At 42.6% G+C, this 18,305-nt stretch overlaps 1 protein-coding gene across 3 annotated transcripts; it reads left to right on the forward strand.

Annotated features, from left to right (window-relative positions):
* On the forward strand, nt 279-7,235 carry LOC8067838. 3 transcript variants are annotated; one of them, XM_021464390.1, is made up of 6 exons: nt 279-426; nt 598-711; nt 1,885-2,008; nt 3,556-6,680; nt 6,760-6,791; nt 6,952-7,235. In XM_021464390.1, the coding sequence occupies exons 3-4, from the start codon at nt 1,988-1,990 to the stop codon at nt 6,628-6,630; spliced, it is 3,096 nt and encodes a 1,031-aa protein (XP_021320065.1). In that variant the 5' UTR covers nt 279-426; nt 598-711; nt 1,885-1,987; the 3' UTR covers nt 6,631-6,680; nt 6,760-6,791; nt 6,952-7,235. The 3 variants fall into 3 exon arrangements, with proteins under 3 accessions (XP_021320065.1, XP_021320064.1, XP_002443861.2); XM_021464389.1 differs by having other exon boundaries at nt 6,760-7,235; XM_002443816.2 differs by lacking the exon at nt 598-711 and having other exon boundaries at nt 6,760-7,235.

Consider the following 18,305-nt stretch of genomic DNA (forward strand, 5'->3'; position numbering starts at 1 on the left):
AATTTTGACTCTGAGACAAAGCTGATGTGAACTGTATAATAAGATTTAAAAACTACAGACATGAATGAGCCGGTAACTCAGCAAACCAATTATGGGCATTCTTAAACTATGATCAAATCTTTAATTAAGCCCCGTTTGAGCTATGGCACAAATTAAAGGGATATCATATCTGTGCAAGCTACTTGAGTTTGCTCTTTGCTGGACGACAGTTGGTTCCATCTTTATTCTTTGGCTCCAGCCCCAAGCAAAGAGCATCTTTATTCTTTTTTTCTGGAGAAGCAACCGAACGGGGAGCTCATCACAGACAGCTATCTACCTCTATCTCCTCTGTTCGCTAGGCCTCTTGCTGATCAGCACACACCTAAGAAAAATATACACAGCAGACAGCACCATCGTTTCTTGCATACACTGTAGCTGGTTGCTAAGGTACTAACAACTTCTATGTATGCTTCTTGATTCCATATGGTTGTTACTACTCGGCACATGTTTCTCTCTCATTCTATATATATGCAGCATATATAGCTAGGTGCCTGCATGCATGTGTTCACACCGGACTCGATCGTGTATAATTAGCTTTATCTTGTTCTTGTGGATTAGGGATTTGAGATCCATCTGGAAGCGATGGAGTAGATATGGGCTACAAAAATACCTCTGGATCGGAGCTTCTTCACTTTGTTAATCTTCTCCTCTATATACAGACTCGTCATGGCGGTATGCCCCCCCCCCCCCCATTTGAAGATATAGATCATGTACTTTGGGAACATACACTAGCGAGTATAATGACTAATTTTACTGTCAGTGGCTTCTGCAATTTCTCCCAAAATATGAGTACATGGACGACAAATGAGAGACATACTTAGGCTCTGTTTGGAGGACAAGGCTAAAAATTAGCCTATCTTATGATAATAATAAGCTAATTGGCTAATTATAGGCTAATGAGGACTAATAACTTCTAACCATCAATTAATCCTCATGAGCTTTTTATTAGCCTAAAGTTGGCCCATATTTAGTCCTTCTATTTCCTTCTAACTGTTAGTCCCTTTATCAAACAGACCTATTCATAATTATATATTTTACGTACTACAACATTTATTTCTGTTGTATTATATATACTCCATTTCTCCATCCATTCTTTCCCGTCTCTCTCTCTTCTATCTGAGGACGTGTTTAGATATTGGGTAATGCTAAGGCACACCCTTTACTTCTTAAGAGGTAAAATATCAAATAAATCTAAGTCATTGACTCTTTTGAATTTTATGGATTTTTAAATTAAATAGCAAAGAGCACCCGGCAGCATGTATATCTTTTTTCTTGAGGCCAATGCCAAAACGAACGGGGAGCTCATTGCAGGCAGCTCTCGCATAACCTCTTGCTGATCAGCACACACCTAAGAAAATATATACACACCAGACAGCACCACGGTTTCTTGCATTGTCTTCTCCGATCGCAACTCACATATACCTAGTTGCGAAGGTACTAGCAACTTCTATGCTTCTTAATTTCATATATGGTTGTTACTACTCGGCACATGTTTTTCTCTCTCTCTCATCTCTCTCATTTTCATATATATATATATATATATATATATATATATATATACGGCAGCGCTATTATACACCGCAAGTCAAAACTGAGTAGAAAAAATACTGAGCAATACTGAAGAACGTTCAGTATCATCCCAGTATCATCCGGTCCAACACCCAGGACCATGAAATACTGAACAATACTGAAACGCGAGTATTGAATGATACTGAATTCTGTTCAGTATAACAGTTTGGTGCAGAATAGTATTCTACACCTAGGGTGTAGAATAGCACTTATATATATGCATGTGTTCACACCGGACGCGTGTATAATTAGCTTTATCTGGTTCTTGTGGATTAGGGATTGGAGATCCATCTGGAAGCGATGGAGTAGATATGGGCTACAAAAATACCTGTGGAGCTTCTTCACTTTGTTAATCTTTTTCTCTATATACAGACTCGTCATGCCGCCAGAAAATATCGAGGTATGCCCCTCCTCTCACATTGAAGATTTAGACCGTGTACTTTGGGAACATGCATACACCAATATATGATCGACTAATTTTATTGTCAGTGGCTTTTGCAATTACTCCCAAATATGAATACATGGACGACATGATAGACATACCTTGGTTCTGTTTGGATGACAAGGCTAAAAATTGGCCCATCTTGTGATAATAATAAGCTAAATGTTGGCTAGTTATAGACTAATAAGGACTGATATGTTTTAACCATCAATTAGTCCGCATGAGCTTTTATTAGCCTAAAGTTAGCCCATATTTAGTCCTTCTATTTCCCTAAAAGTATTAGTCAGATCAAACAGACCCTATTCATAATTATGTATTCTACGTACTATAACATTTATTTCTATTGTATCATATATTCAGTCTTGTCGTTCAGATTCAATCGTGGGCTGGCTGCCCTTCTCAACTCCCCACTCCCTTACCTCATCCATTCTTTCCTCTCTCTCTCTCTCTCTCTTATATCTGAGGACGTGTTTGGATATTATGGTTGTTAACTAGGGGTTTGTTTATTTCCACCTAAAATCCAAAAACTTTTCAAGATTCCACATCACATCATATCTTGTAGCGCAATTAAATATAGATAAAAAAAATAACTAACTGCACAGTTACCTAGAATTTGCAAAACCAATCTTTTGAGCCTAGTTAGTCCACAGTTGGACAATAATTACCAAATACACACAAAAGTGCTACAGTACCCAAATCCAAAAAAAATTGGATCTAAACAAGGCCCAGTTTTTAGCTCAAATTAGCTCTAGGGCATTTAAATAGGATAGCTAATAGATGGCTAATTTTTTAGCCAAGTCTTCAACTAGTTGTTAGCCAACTAACTAACCATAATAGGGCCCAGTCCAATTAAGCTCTTAATTAAGTACGAACAGTAACCATGACCTAGGCAGAAACACAGTGGCAGTTGCGCATAATTGTCGTCAGGGAATGATAGCAGCGTCTAGATCGGCGTGGAAGGGGACTGGATCCCCACCATCGTGGACCAACGCTGCGATATATCCTGCAGCCGGCTGATTTGGCTGAGCGGATCAGTCGATGTAGCATCCACAAAGGACAGCGTAAATGGCAACGCTCAGGCCGTGATGATGGTCCTCGTCACGCCCTATTGGAGACCCCATGCGGCGAGCAAGAGCTCGGCGAGTGGTAGGGCAGCCATGTGAGACAAGGGTGACAAGCCGTAACCATACTCTACATACCTTACCTAGATTCTATTTGAATTAGAGTCAGAACTGGTAAGATTATGTACCCGTCCTAGAAAATAAAATATCTTGATTAATTCTTAAGACCTAGTGTACAAATATTTTTCACCACCGGTGCAATAACTAAAGATATATTAGTTTATTTGCTTTCGAGCACGTGTTATGTTCCAACCAAAGAAAAAAAGAAGAAAAAGAAAGATTGAAACTGCTACTCTGCTGCTCATGCTAGTCACTATGAGTTTGTGGCGTGAGAGAGACCTTAACTAGTTAATTGTTGGTATCGAATAAAAAACTATAATGCAGGAAATAAGGGCGGTGGACATCAAGACGGCAGTACAACAAATAGTTCCTTATCTAGAGGACACAAGCAACGATGCACCGCAGGTCATCTACTTCGATGGATGGTATGGATTGGGTGCTTCCGCGGTGCTTAGAGCTATAGCAGAGCACCCTCCACCATCTTTAAGAGAGAAATTCAACAAGATCATCCATATTGACTGCTCGATGTGGAAGAGCCGAAGAGCACTACAAAGGGTGATCACGGAAGAACTCAAGCTTACTCAACAGGTAGCGGCCATTGACATGGAAGACAAGGAGAACGATTTCAGTGGTGTAGACCAAGGCTCCAGAGATGAGATCAGAGACATAACAGGAGTGATAGGTCGATACCTAGTACAATACAGATGTTTAGTTATCTTTCACAATGGAAGTAGCAGCACGGTTGACTTGACTGACTTTGGCATTCCAGCACTCAAATTCTTAGGTACTAAGGTATTATGGACCTTCAGAGGACGGCTTCGCCTCAGTACAGAAATTAGTTATTGGGTAGAGAACTCACAAATTAAACTTTATGCTCGTGATTACAATAGCCGTAGTTGGAATGCACACCTTGCTGAAGAGGCTAGAGAAATCTCTTTGTACACACATAAGCTTGGCATTGGTGTTACACCTAAAATAGCCACAGAGTGTTGCTTGTACCTATTGTCATTGAATAACCAAGGTAAGAAGAAGATTGACTACAACTGGGGAACCCATGCTTCCTGCTACTGGGTTTGTGATGGGATCATAGGAGGAGGACATCAGGACAACCAGACATGGGAGGTTGCTCATGCTCTGCAGCAGCATATAAGACTAGAAGACTACTTATCCAATGCAGAGCTTATGCCATCTGTGAATATATTGGATCTTTCCTCGAACCAATGGATTTCTATTACTGAATCATATTTCAAAGAGATTCCTCCAGAGACAACAACCCTGTTCTTTTCATCCGACAAGTCAAGTCCACAAGTAGTATCACTACCTAGTGACAAGTTCCATAAAGCAGATCAACTCCGGGTGTTGAAGTTATGTGGATGTACCTTCAGCTTTTCATCACCTCCATTCCATTGCTGCCGCAACTTAAGATTCCTTGGACTGGATAGATGCACAGATGAACTGCAACAAGAGGAGGAGGAGAAAACAAGTGAACCAGCGGTGGAAATTTTCCAGCGGCTATGGGTGCTAGATGTATGCCACACAGATTGGCCATTGCCTTTCCCCCCAGAAACAGAAGAGCAAGTTGTGGCTACAGACACTAGGGAGGTTCACATAACCAACGGAAGGATTTGGCATAGCAACTTTGCATGGAAACGACTACCGAACATTCACAAGCTTCGAGTAGTTGAGCCCACAAACCCTTGGGAGACGGCAACAAGAGATGAGTTCAAGGACATGGTGAATCTGGAGCTCCTTGACCTATCTGGGAACAGCACCATACAAGTGTTGCCGAGGCTTTCTGATGCAACTGGCCTCAAGACACTGGTTCTAGATGGTTGTATTGGGTTGGAGCATGTTGGCCCTCAAGGACTCCCTCCATCCCTTGAATCATTCTCCTTGAATACCGCAGGAGCAGGCAATAATGATCACAAGAAGAATGCTAAAATATCCTACATCAGCTTGGCTGAGTGTGCAAGGTTAGCAAACTTTATATTGCGTGGATCACTGCCAAACCTTGAAGAACTGGACCTCTCGCACACAGCAATCAAAATGCTTGACCTTAGAGAGGTGGTTGAAGTGGGAAATCTTCAGCGAGTCTTTTTTGTGGGATGCAGGCAGCTCCACTCAATTTCATGGCCTGAAAATGGAATGTACAAACTAAGGCTGTTGTGCATTGACACTCGAGCAAGAGGAGGAGAGGTGAACAACAGAAAACCATGGTCGCGTGATTGTTCTTTGATGGTCTACCAGCAGGACGAAGTAAAGGAGTATTGCCATGCATCTGTTGCTGTTGCAGACATGAGGTTCCTTCAGTCCTTGGAGTTTCTTTGGACATGGAAAACCATTCAACGTGATAAGTGGCATCTCTGCTTGTCATCTACTTGCAATGATGATGGAAGAGTCTGGCACAAGGACAAGATGGACCGTTCTTATAGCACTGGACAGTTAGCTGTTGCTGCTCCATCTCTGCCAAATTCATTAACCTACCATGACATCAGCATTGAACAGATATCTGCAAAGATCGATAGTAGCAGCAGCAGCTCAACACAATTTATACCACTAGACTTGCACATGGAGATTGCCGAAGGAATTAGTGACGTCACCGACAAGTCCAGCACATGGGCAAGGGATGCAATACGTCATGTGATGAACAACGTTCAGTCGTTGCACGTGCACGACAGTTCTTCTATCACCAGTGTTGCCCCTGAACACACTTTTGAGACATCTATGATGAATGGGCTCAAGCGGTGCTGCGTGGAGAGATGCCCCAAGTTGGACACTGTGTTCGCCACTACCTATTTTTGGACATGTTTCTCTCAGTTGGAAATCTTTTGGGCGGCTCATCTCTTGATGGCCCGTTTTATTTGGAGCAGACCAAGAGATCCAAGCAGTTTGGACCCAAATGATTTATCGTTTACACAACTGCGGGCTATTCATCTGCACTTCTGCCCTAGGCTCCGATATGTCCTCCCAATGGCATCAAACAATACCCTATCCAAGGTGCTGGAGACTCTCCACATACACTGTTGTGGTGATCTCAGGCAGGTCTTCCTCATGGAGAAAGAGTTTCTAGAGACAATATCATCAGCCAGGCATGAAAAAGGCAAGCTGGAATTCTCAAACCTCAAAAGTCTGTACCTGTATGAGCTCCAGAATCTGCAACAAATATGTGAGGCCAAGTTGTTTGCTCCCAAGCTCGAGACAATCTACATCAGAGGCTGCTGGGGCCTGAGGCGTCTCCCGGCCACTGCTGACCGCCCTGTTGCCGTGGACTGCGAGAAGGATTGGTGGGACAAGCTGGAGTGGGATGGCATGGAGTCTGGCCACCACCCTTCCCTCTTTGAGCCGAGCCATTCCAAGTACTACAAGAGGCGTCACCTGAGGACCACAGTTCTCCGGTGAGCAAGCCGAAGTGATCACCTACTTGCTGGACTGGAGGCTTCCTTCTCCTGGTAGATTAATTTGTAGTAATTTATTTCAAGTCAATTTCATTCCTTGTTCCACTTACTGATGTTAGATCACTCTCTGTAGATTAATCTGGTGTTGGATCAACCAAGTTTGAGGTGAGGTCAACCATGTTGGTTTGTGTTGCTTGGCAAGTCTTCGGTGTGTGTTTTCTCAAGAGTGAATAAATAACTTGGTTTCTGATGCTACGCTACCTGCCTACTTGCATCAACCAAGTTTGTTACATCGGTGTTGATGTGTGTGTGCTTGATACTGCAGGTGTGAATTTGTGTGCACATGTCTCTCTCGAGAGACCAACTGATTGATGTATCATTTGCGTTGGTTTGGTTTGCCTGGTTATCTGTGTGCGTGTGCGTGTGAGCTTGAAAATTGAAATAAGAGGCTGGGTCTCATGCCTCCAGAGAACCCAACTGATGGTGTTCAAGTGTTGTTTTTCAGTTTCATTGAATGTATTGGACAAAATGTATGCTTGTTTGTGATCCATGCAGCAGCACGCTAATGCTGCCAGAAAATTTATATAAATGGCTTGGTTTGACAATCTACATGGTGTGTTAACTGATTATTTGTTTCTAGTATTCTTGCGTAGCACATGTTTCGCTAGCTATAATAGCTAGTGTGTGGGTGCATTCAGGAGCAATAGCACTGCCATATACTGATGCCATTCATGGGGAACTGAAGGCGTCAGGGCTGTTCATGCACTCGACATTTCACCATGTACTTATTGTGCTGATAGACCACAAAGGTGCAGAGTTTTCTCACACAAAACTGTCAAGAGTGCAATGGAAGCACACACCAACATAAAAGTGGAGAATAATAAGCAATATAATGCCACAACTTGTATACAGCTTCACATGTTTCATTGTGACAAATGTCTGTCTCACAACTATACTGGGAAAATTTTGCTAAGCCTTACAGTCCTAAGTTCATCTAGCCCACTCCATGTTCAGGATAGAAGTATAAACAAACACCACAAGTTTATTCTCGCTCACCTTCAGCCTAGGACCATCAGCAACCCTAGTTGCCTACATGAGTATGAGCTTTGACAGAGACGCTCAGGATTAGGAGCTGATGGCCAAAAAAACACTAATGCTTTACAATGGTATGAACCCTGGTTAAACACGAGCAATGTTCATAGGATAAGCAACTTTTCCTCTTGAACTTTTCATGCTTTGGTTGTTGAATCTGTAGGCAATGAACCTGTTGGTGAGGGGCATGAATATCGAGATCCCGTTTGCCCTTTGATTTCTTCATCTTCACTTGGACCTGGATTTAGTCATCAAGGTGTCCACTGTGTTTGCAAAGTTACCAATTGCCATTGCAACCAGCAGGATCCCGAAGACCACAGCCTGTGACACAACACACAAAGTTTATAACACATATAAAATACTACAGAATCCTGGTTGAATTAATAACTAAAAATACAATGGGATCCTAGTTCATTAATAGCTAAAGTCTCTGACCTGCCGTTCTAATGGATTTAAATTGTTCATCTGAATTTTGTTACACTAAATTGACCAAAGTATGAGCATCTATAATTGTGTATTCTGAATTATTATTATATTCAGCCTTGCGATGGTGTTCGCAGAACCAGAGGATCTCTGTTCTTCCGCTGTTGGTGGCCTTTTTTTTTTGGAGTTGTTGCTGCAATCTTATGAGCTAGTAGTCATATATATACTATATATACGTAGCTGTTTTGGGTATCTAGAGAGCTGTAAGTATTGTTAAATATGTTCTAAATTCAGTTGCATATAAAAAAGGCCGACATCTGACAGAGCGAAGCAGGGGCCATCGCCGAGGCTTGGGCCGGTACATATACCCAAATTAGGGTTCCACTGAGTATACGATCTTGTAAGCCGCCGCACGGTATTGTAACCCACCTCTTGATAATAGTGAACAGTGTTTGCTGGTTGGCACATGTGGTTTTTCCCCTTCGCATTGGAGGGGTTTTCCACATTAAATCTTATGTCTCCACTGTGATTTGATCTTGTGTTCTTCGTCGTCCATCCGCCGTCATTCACAACAAGTATGGTATGCCGTCAAGCAACAAAATGGTGATTAGTAAGAATGAAAAGAGCTCCACATGGGTTTAAAGCCATGTAAATACAACAGAACTAGAGAAAAGAACAGAAATAAATAACCCAACTTTGAGGCCTTGCAAACTTATTAGGGTTATAAAAAAGGATTTTTTTAGATAATGGATTTTCATTGATCTGGCATCTATATCGTGAAGAATATACATAGGCAAAACGATACAAGAGCACTTAGGCTTATACCTTAACAAAGAGGAGAATAGACAACCAAAAAAAGAAAAACTATGACCTCGACACATCCTTGCTTCCTAACATCCTCTTCTAAAACGATCAGATTCATCAAGTCCGTCGCCCCTAGTGTTCCATCGCTGCGAACTTCCACACTGCTGCCATCTTCATCCGCTTCAAGTGAGCTAACACCACTCCAGTTAGTCCACCTTCATCCGTTATTGTCCAGTCAAAACTAGTCGAATAGATGTGAGCCGATATCCGCTTCCGCTTCGCCGGATTCCTAGGCCTTGGCCACCCATAGGGCAGCCGCCATCATTGGGATGGTGTCGCCTCTGTTGGAGTCCTCTGTCACTGCCACCACCACTAGAGCCGTTGCTACCAATCGATGGGATCCACCTCCTCGCTGAGATCCTTGCACTAGCACTCAAGCCGTCGCCGCCCCTAGGTACCAACAGACCGATCACTAGGAGCAACCAGCAAACAATCACCACGCCCGTATATCACAGCCGCCTTTCCATGACCATGCCATCCACGAGCAGCCCACACCGCGCAAGTGCTGCCTGCGCACCATAGTTGCACGGCCACCACTGCCCGCCGACTTGCTGCCGTGGATCTGGGTGGAGCAGTAGAATCAAGCCACGCATGGCTGACACTGAATGACCGCTTCCGATGCAAGCAGCGTTGCATTGCCACTCACGTCACGTACCCACCCTACTAGTAGCCATCCGATTTTTCGCTGAGATTCGTGCATTGGCCCCATCCGTTGGTTACATTTCAGCAATTAGCAGCAGGATTAAGCCCAATTTTTTACATTTCGACCCTTTTTTTGAAACAAACTCTGAGGTAACACATCTCGACGCCATAAATCTTGGCTCTAAGGTGTCTGGCCATGCACAGCAGGGCATCCTACCTCAGAGCTGAGATCTTCAGAAACAAATTTACTGCCTGAGCCTACTCTCATTTGTTCCTGCTCTCTTGGATTCTTGCCCTTAATAGAATCAACTACGTAATGTCGAAGTCTCTAGACATCCAAAATAAACAAAATTCATACAATCTAAATACATTGTCTAACTACATCGCCTAGTAACCTAACTAAATATCTATCTAAATTTTCTATCTACCTATATAAAATAAATTTGCTAACTACATTGTCTAACTACCTAACTACCTATCAAATCTAACTTTCTACGGGTCGACCAATCAGGTCAGGTGTCAGAAAATAATTTGGAATTTGGAACAAAGCAAAATTAATGTATTATAATTAGGACAGAAAGAGTGTAATTTTAGTTTAGTGCCAACTTTTTTTTTCTTAAATTTCATTAAACTCAAAAAATCATATCAGCTTGTAAGATTGTGTGCTCAAATAGCACAGGATGCTATCTTTTTCAGTGTAATATTTAGAGTTTTTTTACATGAAATCATTTTAAAATCTGTTGAATCTGAAACTTCGGGTGCTTATATTCAATGATAATTTTTGTGCGATCTATCTTGTGTAAATATGTGCATATCTGTTTGCTCATATTAATTACCAAAAACCTTAGTTTGGTATACATGAGCGGAAGCTGATGCCAGCCTTCACTGTCAGCAGTTAAACTTTATGTATTTTGATCACGTTTGAAGCAAAGAATCATGGAGTACAAAGTCAAATTCTATATTGACTATTTTAAGCTATGGAAGTGCTGAAACAGTAAAAAAGGACATGTGAGGACCGTACCAACGCTGCAGACAAACTTAATCTTAGCCTTGTTTAGTTTTCCGCCCAAAAACTTTTCACTCATTATATCCAATTTTTGGACACATCATAGAGTATTAAATATAGACGAAAACAAAAACCAATTGTATAGCTTGTCTGTAAATCACGAGATAAATCTTTAAGCTTAATGATGGGGAACTAATTGCCAAATAAAATAAAAATTCTATAATAGCCAAATAAGAAAACTTTTCGAAACTAAACAAGGTCGTGGCTATCGCTCGACATGTTCAAAAAAAATAAGAGAAAAACGATGTGATCAAGTCATCCATCATCATTTTGTGTTCTTCCTTGTCCTGATAAAGCTGCACAGCAAGATAAGCACGTGATTTACAGCGCATAATAAAATGATAAAAACCCATGTACTTAGGTAGTTAGACAATGTAGTTAGCAAATTTATTTTACTAGCAAAAATGTCCGTGCGTTGCAACGGGAGAAGAAAAGCTATCAAATGTTAATAGAAAAAAAGTACAGAATGTTACATATTTATTTATATTTTATCATTTTTATAAACATTAAAACCTATAATTTATCTTACAATGACTACATTACGTGCGTCGTACACCTCAAACTAATTGCACAATTTATATGTAAATCGCAAGATAAATCTTTTAAGCATAATTAGTCTATAATTAGCCATAATTGCTACAGTAACCTACGTATGCTAATGATGAATTAATTAGGCTTAATAAATGAGAGATTTACTTGTATGACCCTAAAAAAAATGCTTTTTCCTTGTATAGCCTCTTTTTTATGAACTTTCTTCTATAACCCTCAAACGAACTTTCATTCCTTCTATGGCCTTCCATCCGTTTTCAGCACTTAATGGTGTTAAGTGGAGGGTAGAAAGACCATAATACCCCTGACATGAAATTTTCTTTCACAAAGTTTGGTTTGTTTCTTATATAAATGAAATTATGAAATTTTTAAGTACATACTCTATTGTATTATAGGAGAGACATATAAATTATGGAACCCTAGAACAACCCTTATCCATTCCAATTCCCTCCTCGTCCCGCAGTCGGCCACCGCAGCTGCAACCGCTCCACCTGCCTGTACACATTTGCACACCCTTCCGCAGCAGTAATCGCTCCTTGGCTCCTCGCTCATCCACAAATCCACTCTCTGTCTCCGTTCATATTTGGAGCTGGGTGTCGCATCACTGCCCGAGACCACGGCGCCAGGAGGCCACGCGATCGACAGACAGGAGCCGTCGTGCCGACTGGAGTGGATGAAACCTCAATTGTTTTTGGCCGGGGATCCCTGCAGGGATTGTTTCCCCGCCCGGGGACCAGGAGAAGAATTTCCCCATGACCATTGGCGGGGACAGGGATGGGCACTCGTTCCCCGGAATTCCCCGTTGCCATCTTTGACAGCCCAGTCCAACCCGTCCGATCGAGTCGGTCAAGGAGGCTGGAGACGTGACCACCTCGGCAATCGATCACCAATCAGACTCGTCCTCTCCGTCCTCCAGACGGGGACAAATCAAACCAGGACCGGGCGGCCTCCGAACGTAACGTGGTATGATTAGTAAGGAAGGTCGGACCAAAAAAAATTCTAGACCAAAAAATTGGCTAAAATTTTACCTCTTTCGTATTAGACTAGGAAGCGTGCCAAAAAATTGGCTAAACTTTTGTACTCATGCTTTCTTGCAACCATTCAGAATCATCCACAAACTTATTATAAATTTCTATTTATACAATATCTTCTGAAATCTTCAGATTTAGACTATCTATGGGGATCTAAAAGATAAACATATTATTTTTTTTGGAAATAATTAAGATAGATTTCATTAATTCAGAATTGAAATGATATATAGGTATATAAAATTGTACTGTCTTTGTTCTATTGTAAAAATGTATTATATATTCTTAGTTTAGTTTTAAAACACTAATAATGAAGTCATTTAGATTTATTGTTCAAATGAATAACCAAACAAAAATATCAATAAATATTTAACAAACAAAAGAACGTAGTAGTTATAAAATACATTTATAAGAACATAATATATATATATCTATAAGCCTTGTTTAGTTCCCAATTTTTTTTCAAGATTCTCCGTACCATCGAATCATTGGTGTATGAAATATTAAATATAAATAAAAGAATAACTAATTATATAGTTTGTCTGTAATTTGCGAGACAAATCTTTTGAGTCTAGTTAGTCCATAATTAAATAATATTTGTTAAATACAAATAAAAGTGCTACAGTGGTTAAAACCAAAAATTTTCCGCCTAAAGAGTATATGCACGCATATAGATGTTTGGACACAAGGTACTTTTACCCTGTAGCACTGCGTCTTTTCATCCTTCCCTTTTTCCCAGTCCACCGCGCAAGTGCATCCTCTCTGTTCTCCTCTCCCAGAAATTCCAGGCCCCTCTCCTCCTCTTGTCCATCTTCTCATCTACGGAGCGGAGTAGTAGTAAAGACCGACAAACAAACAGCCGCCGCTGCCTTATCTTGTACACAGCCACATGGGTCCCGGAGGGAGACTACGGGGGAGAGGAGCATGCCGCCGCCCGAGCCAGCCTCCGAGCGGAGTTGCAGCCGGAGGAGAGGAAGAGGAAGACGTCGTGGTTGCCTCACCTTTCTGTCGCTTCGTCTCTTGCCATCGATTTCCTCCCCATCCTATTCCAGCGTCACTGGCCCACCCAGAGAGGTCGTTCCTCGAGCCTTCCATCTCCACCGTGGCGGCTCCCGACGCGGCCACCCCCGGTGTGGTAGGCTTGCGCCGGCCGCCGCGGCCCGACAGCGTAGGCATGGGGGCCAGCCCTGGTACACCGCGCCCCTCCCCGAGCGGTGGTGCTACAGACTCAGCCTTCACTCGGCAGGCCACCTGCGTGGAGCAACGACGCGCCCGCCTCCAGCGTGGCAGCCTGGGCATTGGCGGCCGTGGCCATCTTGCGCCGTTATGGGGACCAACCCTGATATAAGCGCATCCCTCCCCACGCGGTGCTGCTGTAGATCCAGCCTCCACTTGGCCGGCCATCTGCACGGACGCCCCAGCGCCAGCTCTGATCCAGCTTAGGATGCACACATGCCAGGTTTTTGCCTATCAGCGGCCCAAGGAGAAGAGCAGCGACCGAGAAAGAGAAGCGCGTGGCCGCCGCCGCCGCCGGACCGAGCCGACCGATGGCTATGAGGCACAGGGCGGGGTCCTCCCCCACCTCCCCGCTCACCCCGTCCTCCAGCACCAGCTGACCGCTGGTCGCCACATTGCCTTGCCCCCCTCTCTCCCTACTCGCTGGCACTGGCTTCCGGGGATTTGTGGCCTTGCGGGCCACCTTGGGATACGTCTATCGCCAGTCCTCGGTGATGGCAACTCGACACCGGAAAGGAGACGGAGTGAGAGGCAACTCGACACCGGAAAGGAGACGGAGTGAGAGGCAACTCGACACCGGAAAGGAGACGGAGTGAGAGGCCAGACGACCAGACGAAACTTTTGGCTGAAATTTTGCCTCTTTAGTATAGAGGTATAGATATAGATATTGGTAGATAGAAAATTTAGATAGATATTTAGTCGGACAGTAAAATTTGTTTCTGAATCCAAGCTCGGCGCCAGGATCCATGCCTCCAAGGTCGGAGCCACAGATCTCGGCTCCGAGGTCGGCGTCAACATCTGTGGCTTTGAGGTACAAGCCAGCGTCAGTACCTAATTTTTTACAATTTGACCCTTTTTTGAAAAAATATGACATTTAGGCCCTTGGACGACATAATTGCAGTTTTGGACCTAGGAGGTCGACGCCGTGCAACACGGCGTCGAGGTTACACGTCTCGACGCCGTGTCTCATGGCGTTGAGCTTATTTTCCTAAAATTTGAAATGTCTGACGTGGCGATTACGTGGAGGAGAGCTCGACGCCACAGATCACGGTGTCAAGCTTGACGCCGCAGATCACAGCGTCGATCTTTGATTCTATACGCTGCGCGGGCCTCCGTCATCTCCATTCTCTTCTCCCTACCGAGCGCCACAGGCGAGCCGCCGCTGGCGATTCCACCCCCACCGTCCGCCGCGCCTAAGCCGCCTTCGTCCACCGCGTCGAGCCACCTTTGTTCGCCGCGCCCAGCCTCCTTTATCCGGCGCGGCGAGCCCGTTAGCGCCTAGGCCATCCGCCCTAGGCCGCCCGTGCCATCATGTCGTGGTGGTCGCAGCCGTTCGCTACCGTCACGCTCGCCGGCGTCCGTGCCAGCGGGCTATCTTCCGGTGGCCGGCTGCCCCACCTCCTCCGTCAAGCCCCATGTCCTCCAGCAGGCGTCCGGCTTCCTCCAGCTGGCTGCCATCTCCTCTGTTCCAAAGGTTTGTGTTTCTTTTAGTTGATTTATTGATTGTAGTATTCGTAATTTAGTTAGTAATTAGTTTAGAATAAGTAACTAATTTAGTTTCAAAAATTTATAAATATAGGTTGATTGATACATAATTATTTATTTGTTAGGTAATTTATAATGTTAGGAATACACATTTGTAGGTTATTTTATTATATTAGATTAGGTAGTTTGCTAGTTAGGAATATATTTATTTTCTTTGAGCTTGATTATGTTACAAAATTTAGGTATTTTAGATATTAAATCTTTTGGATTTTGTACTAAATTTAGTTATAAGTTAGTTATATTTTAGTACTTGTAGTTATATATTAGGAAATTTAAAGACCATATTAGCAATAATGTAAGATATTTATATATTAGTACATGTAGTTGGATCGCTAGATAGATAGGTAGGTAGGTTCTTATACACATATACATAGTCATTCATATGTGTACTATAGTTCTAATTGTATTAGTTAAATTCCTAGTAACTTGGGTGTTGTGCATACCAATTAGATGGACAACTTAGTCACTCAAATACAAAACTAAATCAATTTTCATCTATTTTGAAAGGAGCAAATTTTGGGGTGTTACATTCACTATGGCCGGTTAGGGACAATTTTTAGATGGTTGGTCCCAATTGTATCAGAGGTTCAATGGGAAAAGTATGTCAAAACTATCATGAAGAATGAGTTTCAATATCTGAATTTGGTTGTGCGCAAGGTGTCGAAGGAGGCAACCCCTCTAGTGTATTCTCCTCCTAATGGCCAACCACCCCTTGGTGGGTTCTCGCTACAACCAGACAATCTAGCACCCTCTCATCCCCCGTTAACCAGACACTTGGTGGGTGTAGAAGATGTGATTGTCGTGCCTGATGCTCAATCCGGCCCCCAATGAGGTTGGAATATATGTCGGTGATGTTGGTGCAGGCATCCTAGAGACCCCTATGACCGAAAAATTTCCATGTAAGTGGCATAGTTACATTTTTCGTGCCTACGTCCAGTATGCCAATGAGCTCGACACACTTAGGCCATCAATGCTGAGTTAAAGGCATTTGTTACTGTGTACTCCATATGTACGATAATAGTTGTAACTAACGTCCTCCATGGCTTTGTTTTGCAGGTCAAATGGGACATTGAGGTGCCGCAGCTTGGAGTAAGCACCATGTGCAGCGCGGACGAAGACCTATACAAGATGAGGTGCCCGCTGATATGCTTCTACGCTGTGGAGTGGCACCTTCCACATAGAGTTGCTCGCCAATTTGGCTTGAGGCAGGAGTGCCCAGTGGAGCCGTTCTCGACGTCCGTGGAATTGCACAAGTAAGTCATGAAGCTGCCTACTACATCCGCCTCCTAGTCATACTAGTGACAAATTTGGCCCTTATATCTAGCAGTACTTTATGAACCAATAATTTTTTGAAATTAATGGGCTAAGCTAGTAATGTAGTTTTCTGAAATTTCTAAATATTACAAACTATAACCTAGTGTATATATCTAAGGATATAAGTTAGTTATATAGCTATGGAAATCTTCCACATATGGAAATATTAGCACCTATAATTTGCAACTTACTTTTAGAGAGTAAGAAAGTGCAGGTTTTGACGAATTACATATCTATTGTCAACCATTACTTGTGTATTAATCTACAAGTTTTTTTGTTCTAACCATCTTGGCACTTTCAGGATAGATCGACAAAAGCCAAAAAAGACGGTTGAGTTTCAAACGCTACACCATGACCGCATAGAGTTGTGGGATGAGTTTTATGACAACCTATACAGAAATGAGGTGCCACATAACAACTACAACTTTCGTGCATACCTATCTTGGTACCGTGGTGTCACATGGAACAGGTTGAAGACTCAATGGACCGAAGCCGACTATGCCAACCTCGATTCTTCAGATGATGAAGACACTTTGTATGATATTACGGCGCGAGAAGGAACACTTGTAGAGGCAGCACTAGTCTTGGACGAGTGGTAAATTATCTTTAAACTTTTTTATAGTAGAATCATTATAACCACATAAAGACCATAGCGAGTAAATATTTGTTTTATTTTGCAGGGCAATGTGCTAAGGAAATATGTGGTTGAAAACGAAACATTTCCAAAGGCAGGTGTCGATGAGCACACGCTAATCAACTTCCTTAGAGTAAGTCCACTTGTTTCAACCTCAATTAAGTAGTAGTTTTGTACTAAATAGGTCACTAGTCATAAATGACATTTACAATTATATGGTGTTGTAGCATAAAAGTCCTAATTGTATGTTTCCTTTAATAGAGGCTAGCACGTAGGCTGCGGCGTGCTGCAACTCGTTGTGGTTGTGGTACTACTGCTCCGATGGACGTGCATGGGCCACATGAACAACACTGGAACTCACATGTTGGGCATGGTACATCTTCTTTGGGAGGTATAACTACATTACATTTGTTGTTTTCTTGAACTGAGCAATATTCATGGTATGATATAATGACTTATGTGCACACGTCATTTGGACAATGTTGATAGGATCTGAAGGACAGAGCTTGTCTCGACCAACCATGGACACTTTTCAAAGCGATGATGACGAGGATGAAGAGGGGGTGGCCGAGGAGTGTGACTATGACGAGCTTGGGTCGTCTCAACTCCCTGATCCTCCTTCTACTTAACCTGTGCTGGTTGCAGGAACAAGGTGATGCCGTTCTCCTTCTAGATACACTCCAGGCACCGATGCTCTTGGCCACAAGGGTAAGGGTAAGACTAGGAGGCAGTGATGATGACTTCTGGGCTAACACCATGCTAGAAACTTAGAATTGATGGCACAACTTTTCTTATTTTGCATGTATCAACACTGTGTGAACTTTGTGGACTATTTGTACTATATGGGACTGTATAGTCTCTGTGGACTATTTGAACTATTGTTTTTGATGGCATATGTGGTTGTGTTGTGCTATTTGGATGAATCAATGTTTGTATTATATTATGATGTCTATTTATAAGTGTGGATGGTCCTAAAATAGGGGTAACTTTTGCAAATTTTTTCCGTGAATTATTCATTGTGCTACACTACCACAAACATCAATGTACTTCACCTATTGTGTGGTCCAATCATATTGGTTGTCGTAGTGTAGGCTTTTCAGTGATTGATATTGTACATGACCATAGACTATTCAGAAACAGTGAACTAATATGGGCTTTTCATTGAATCATCACATCCAAAACAGTGAACGAATCTAGTCTTTTCAGATGACACTTCAAATATACTTTAGTTTTCAACTAGGCTTTTCAGTAATCGAATCTAAGCTTTTCAGGTGCATTTATTCTAC

The sequence above is a fragment of the Sorghum bicolor genome, chromosome 7 (assembly GCF_000003195.3).
Source record: "Sorghum bicolor cultivar BTx623 chromosome 7, Sorghum_bicolor_NCBIv3, whole genome shotgun sequence".
NCBI classification, from domain to species: domain Eukaryota; kingdom Viridiplantae; phylum Streptophyta; class Magnoliopsida; order Poales; family Poaceae; genus Sorghum; species Sorghum bicolor.

What these genes read in the sequence shown, in the direction of transcription:
- LOC8067838 (XM_021464389.1), top strand. Translation starts at nt 1,988, where the DNA reads ATGCCGCCAGAAAATATCGAG. An exon ending in TGCCGCCAGAAAATATCGAG is followed by an intron (nt 2,009 to 3,555) that starts GTATGCCCCTCC and finishes ACTATAATGCAG; the next exon opens with GAAATAAGGGCGGTGGACAT.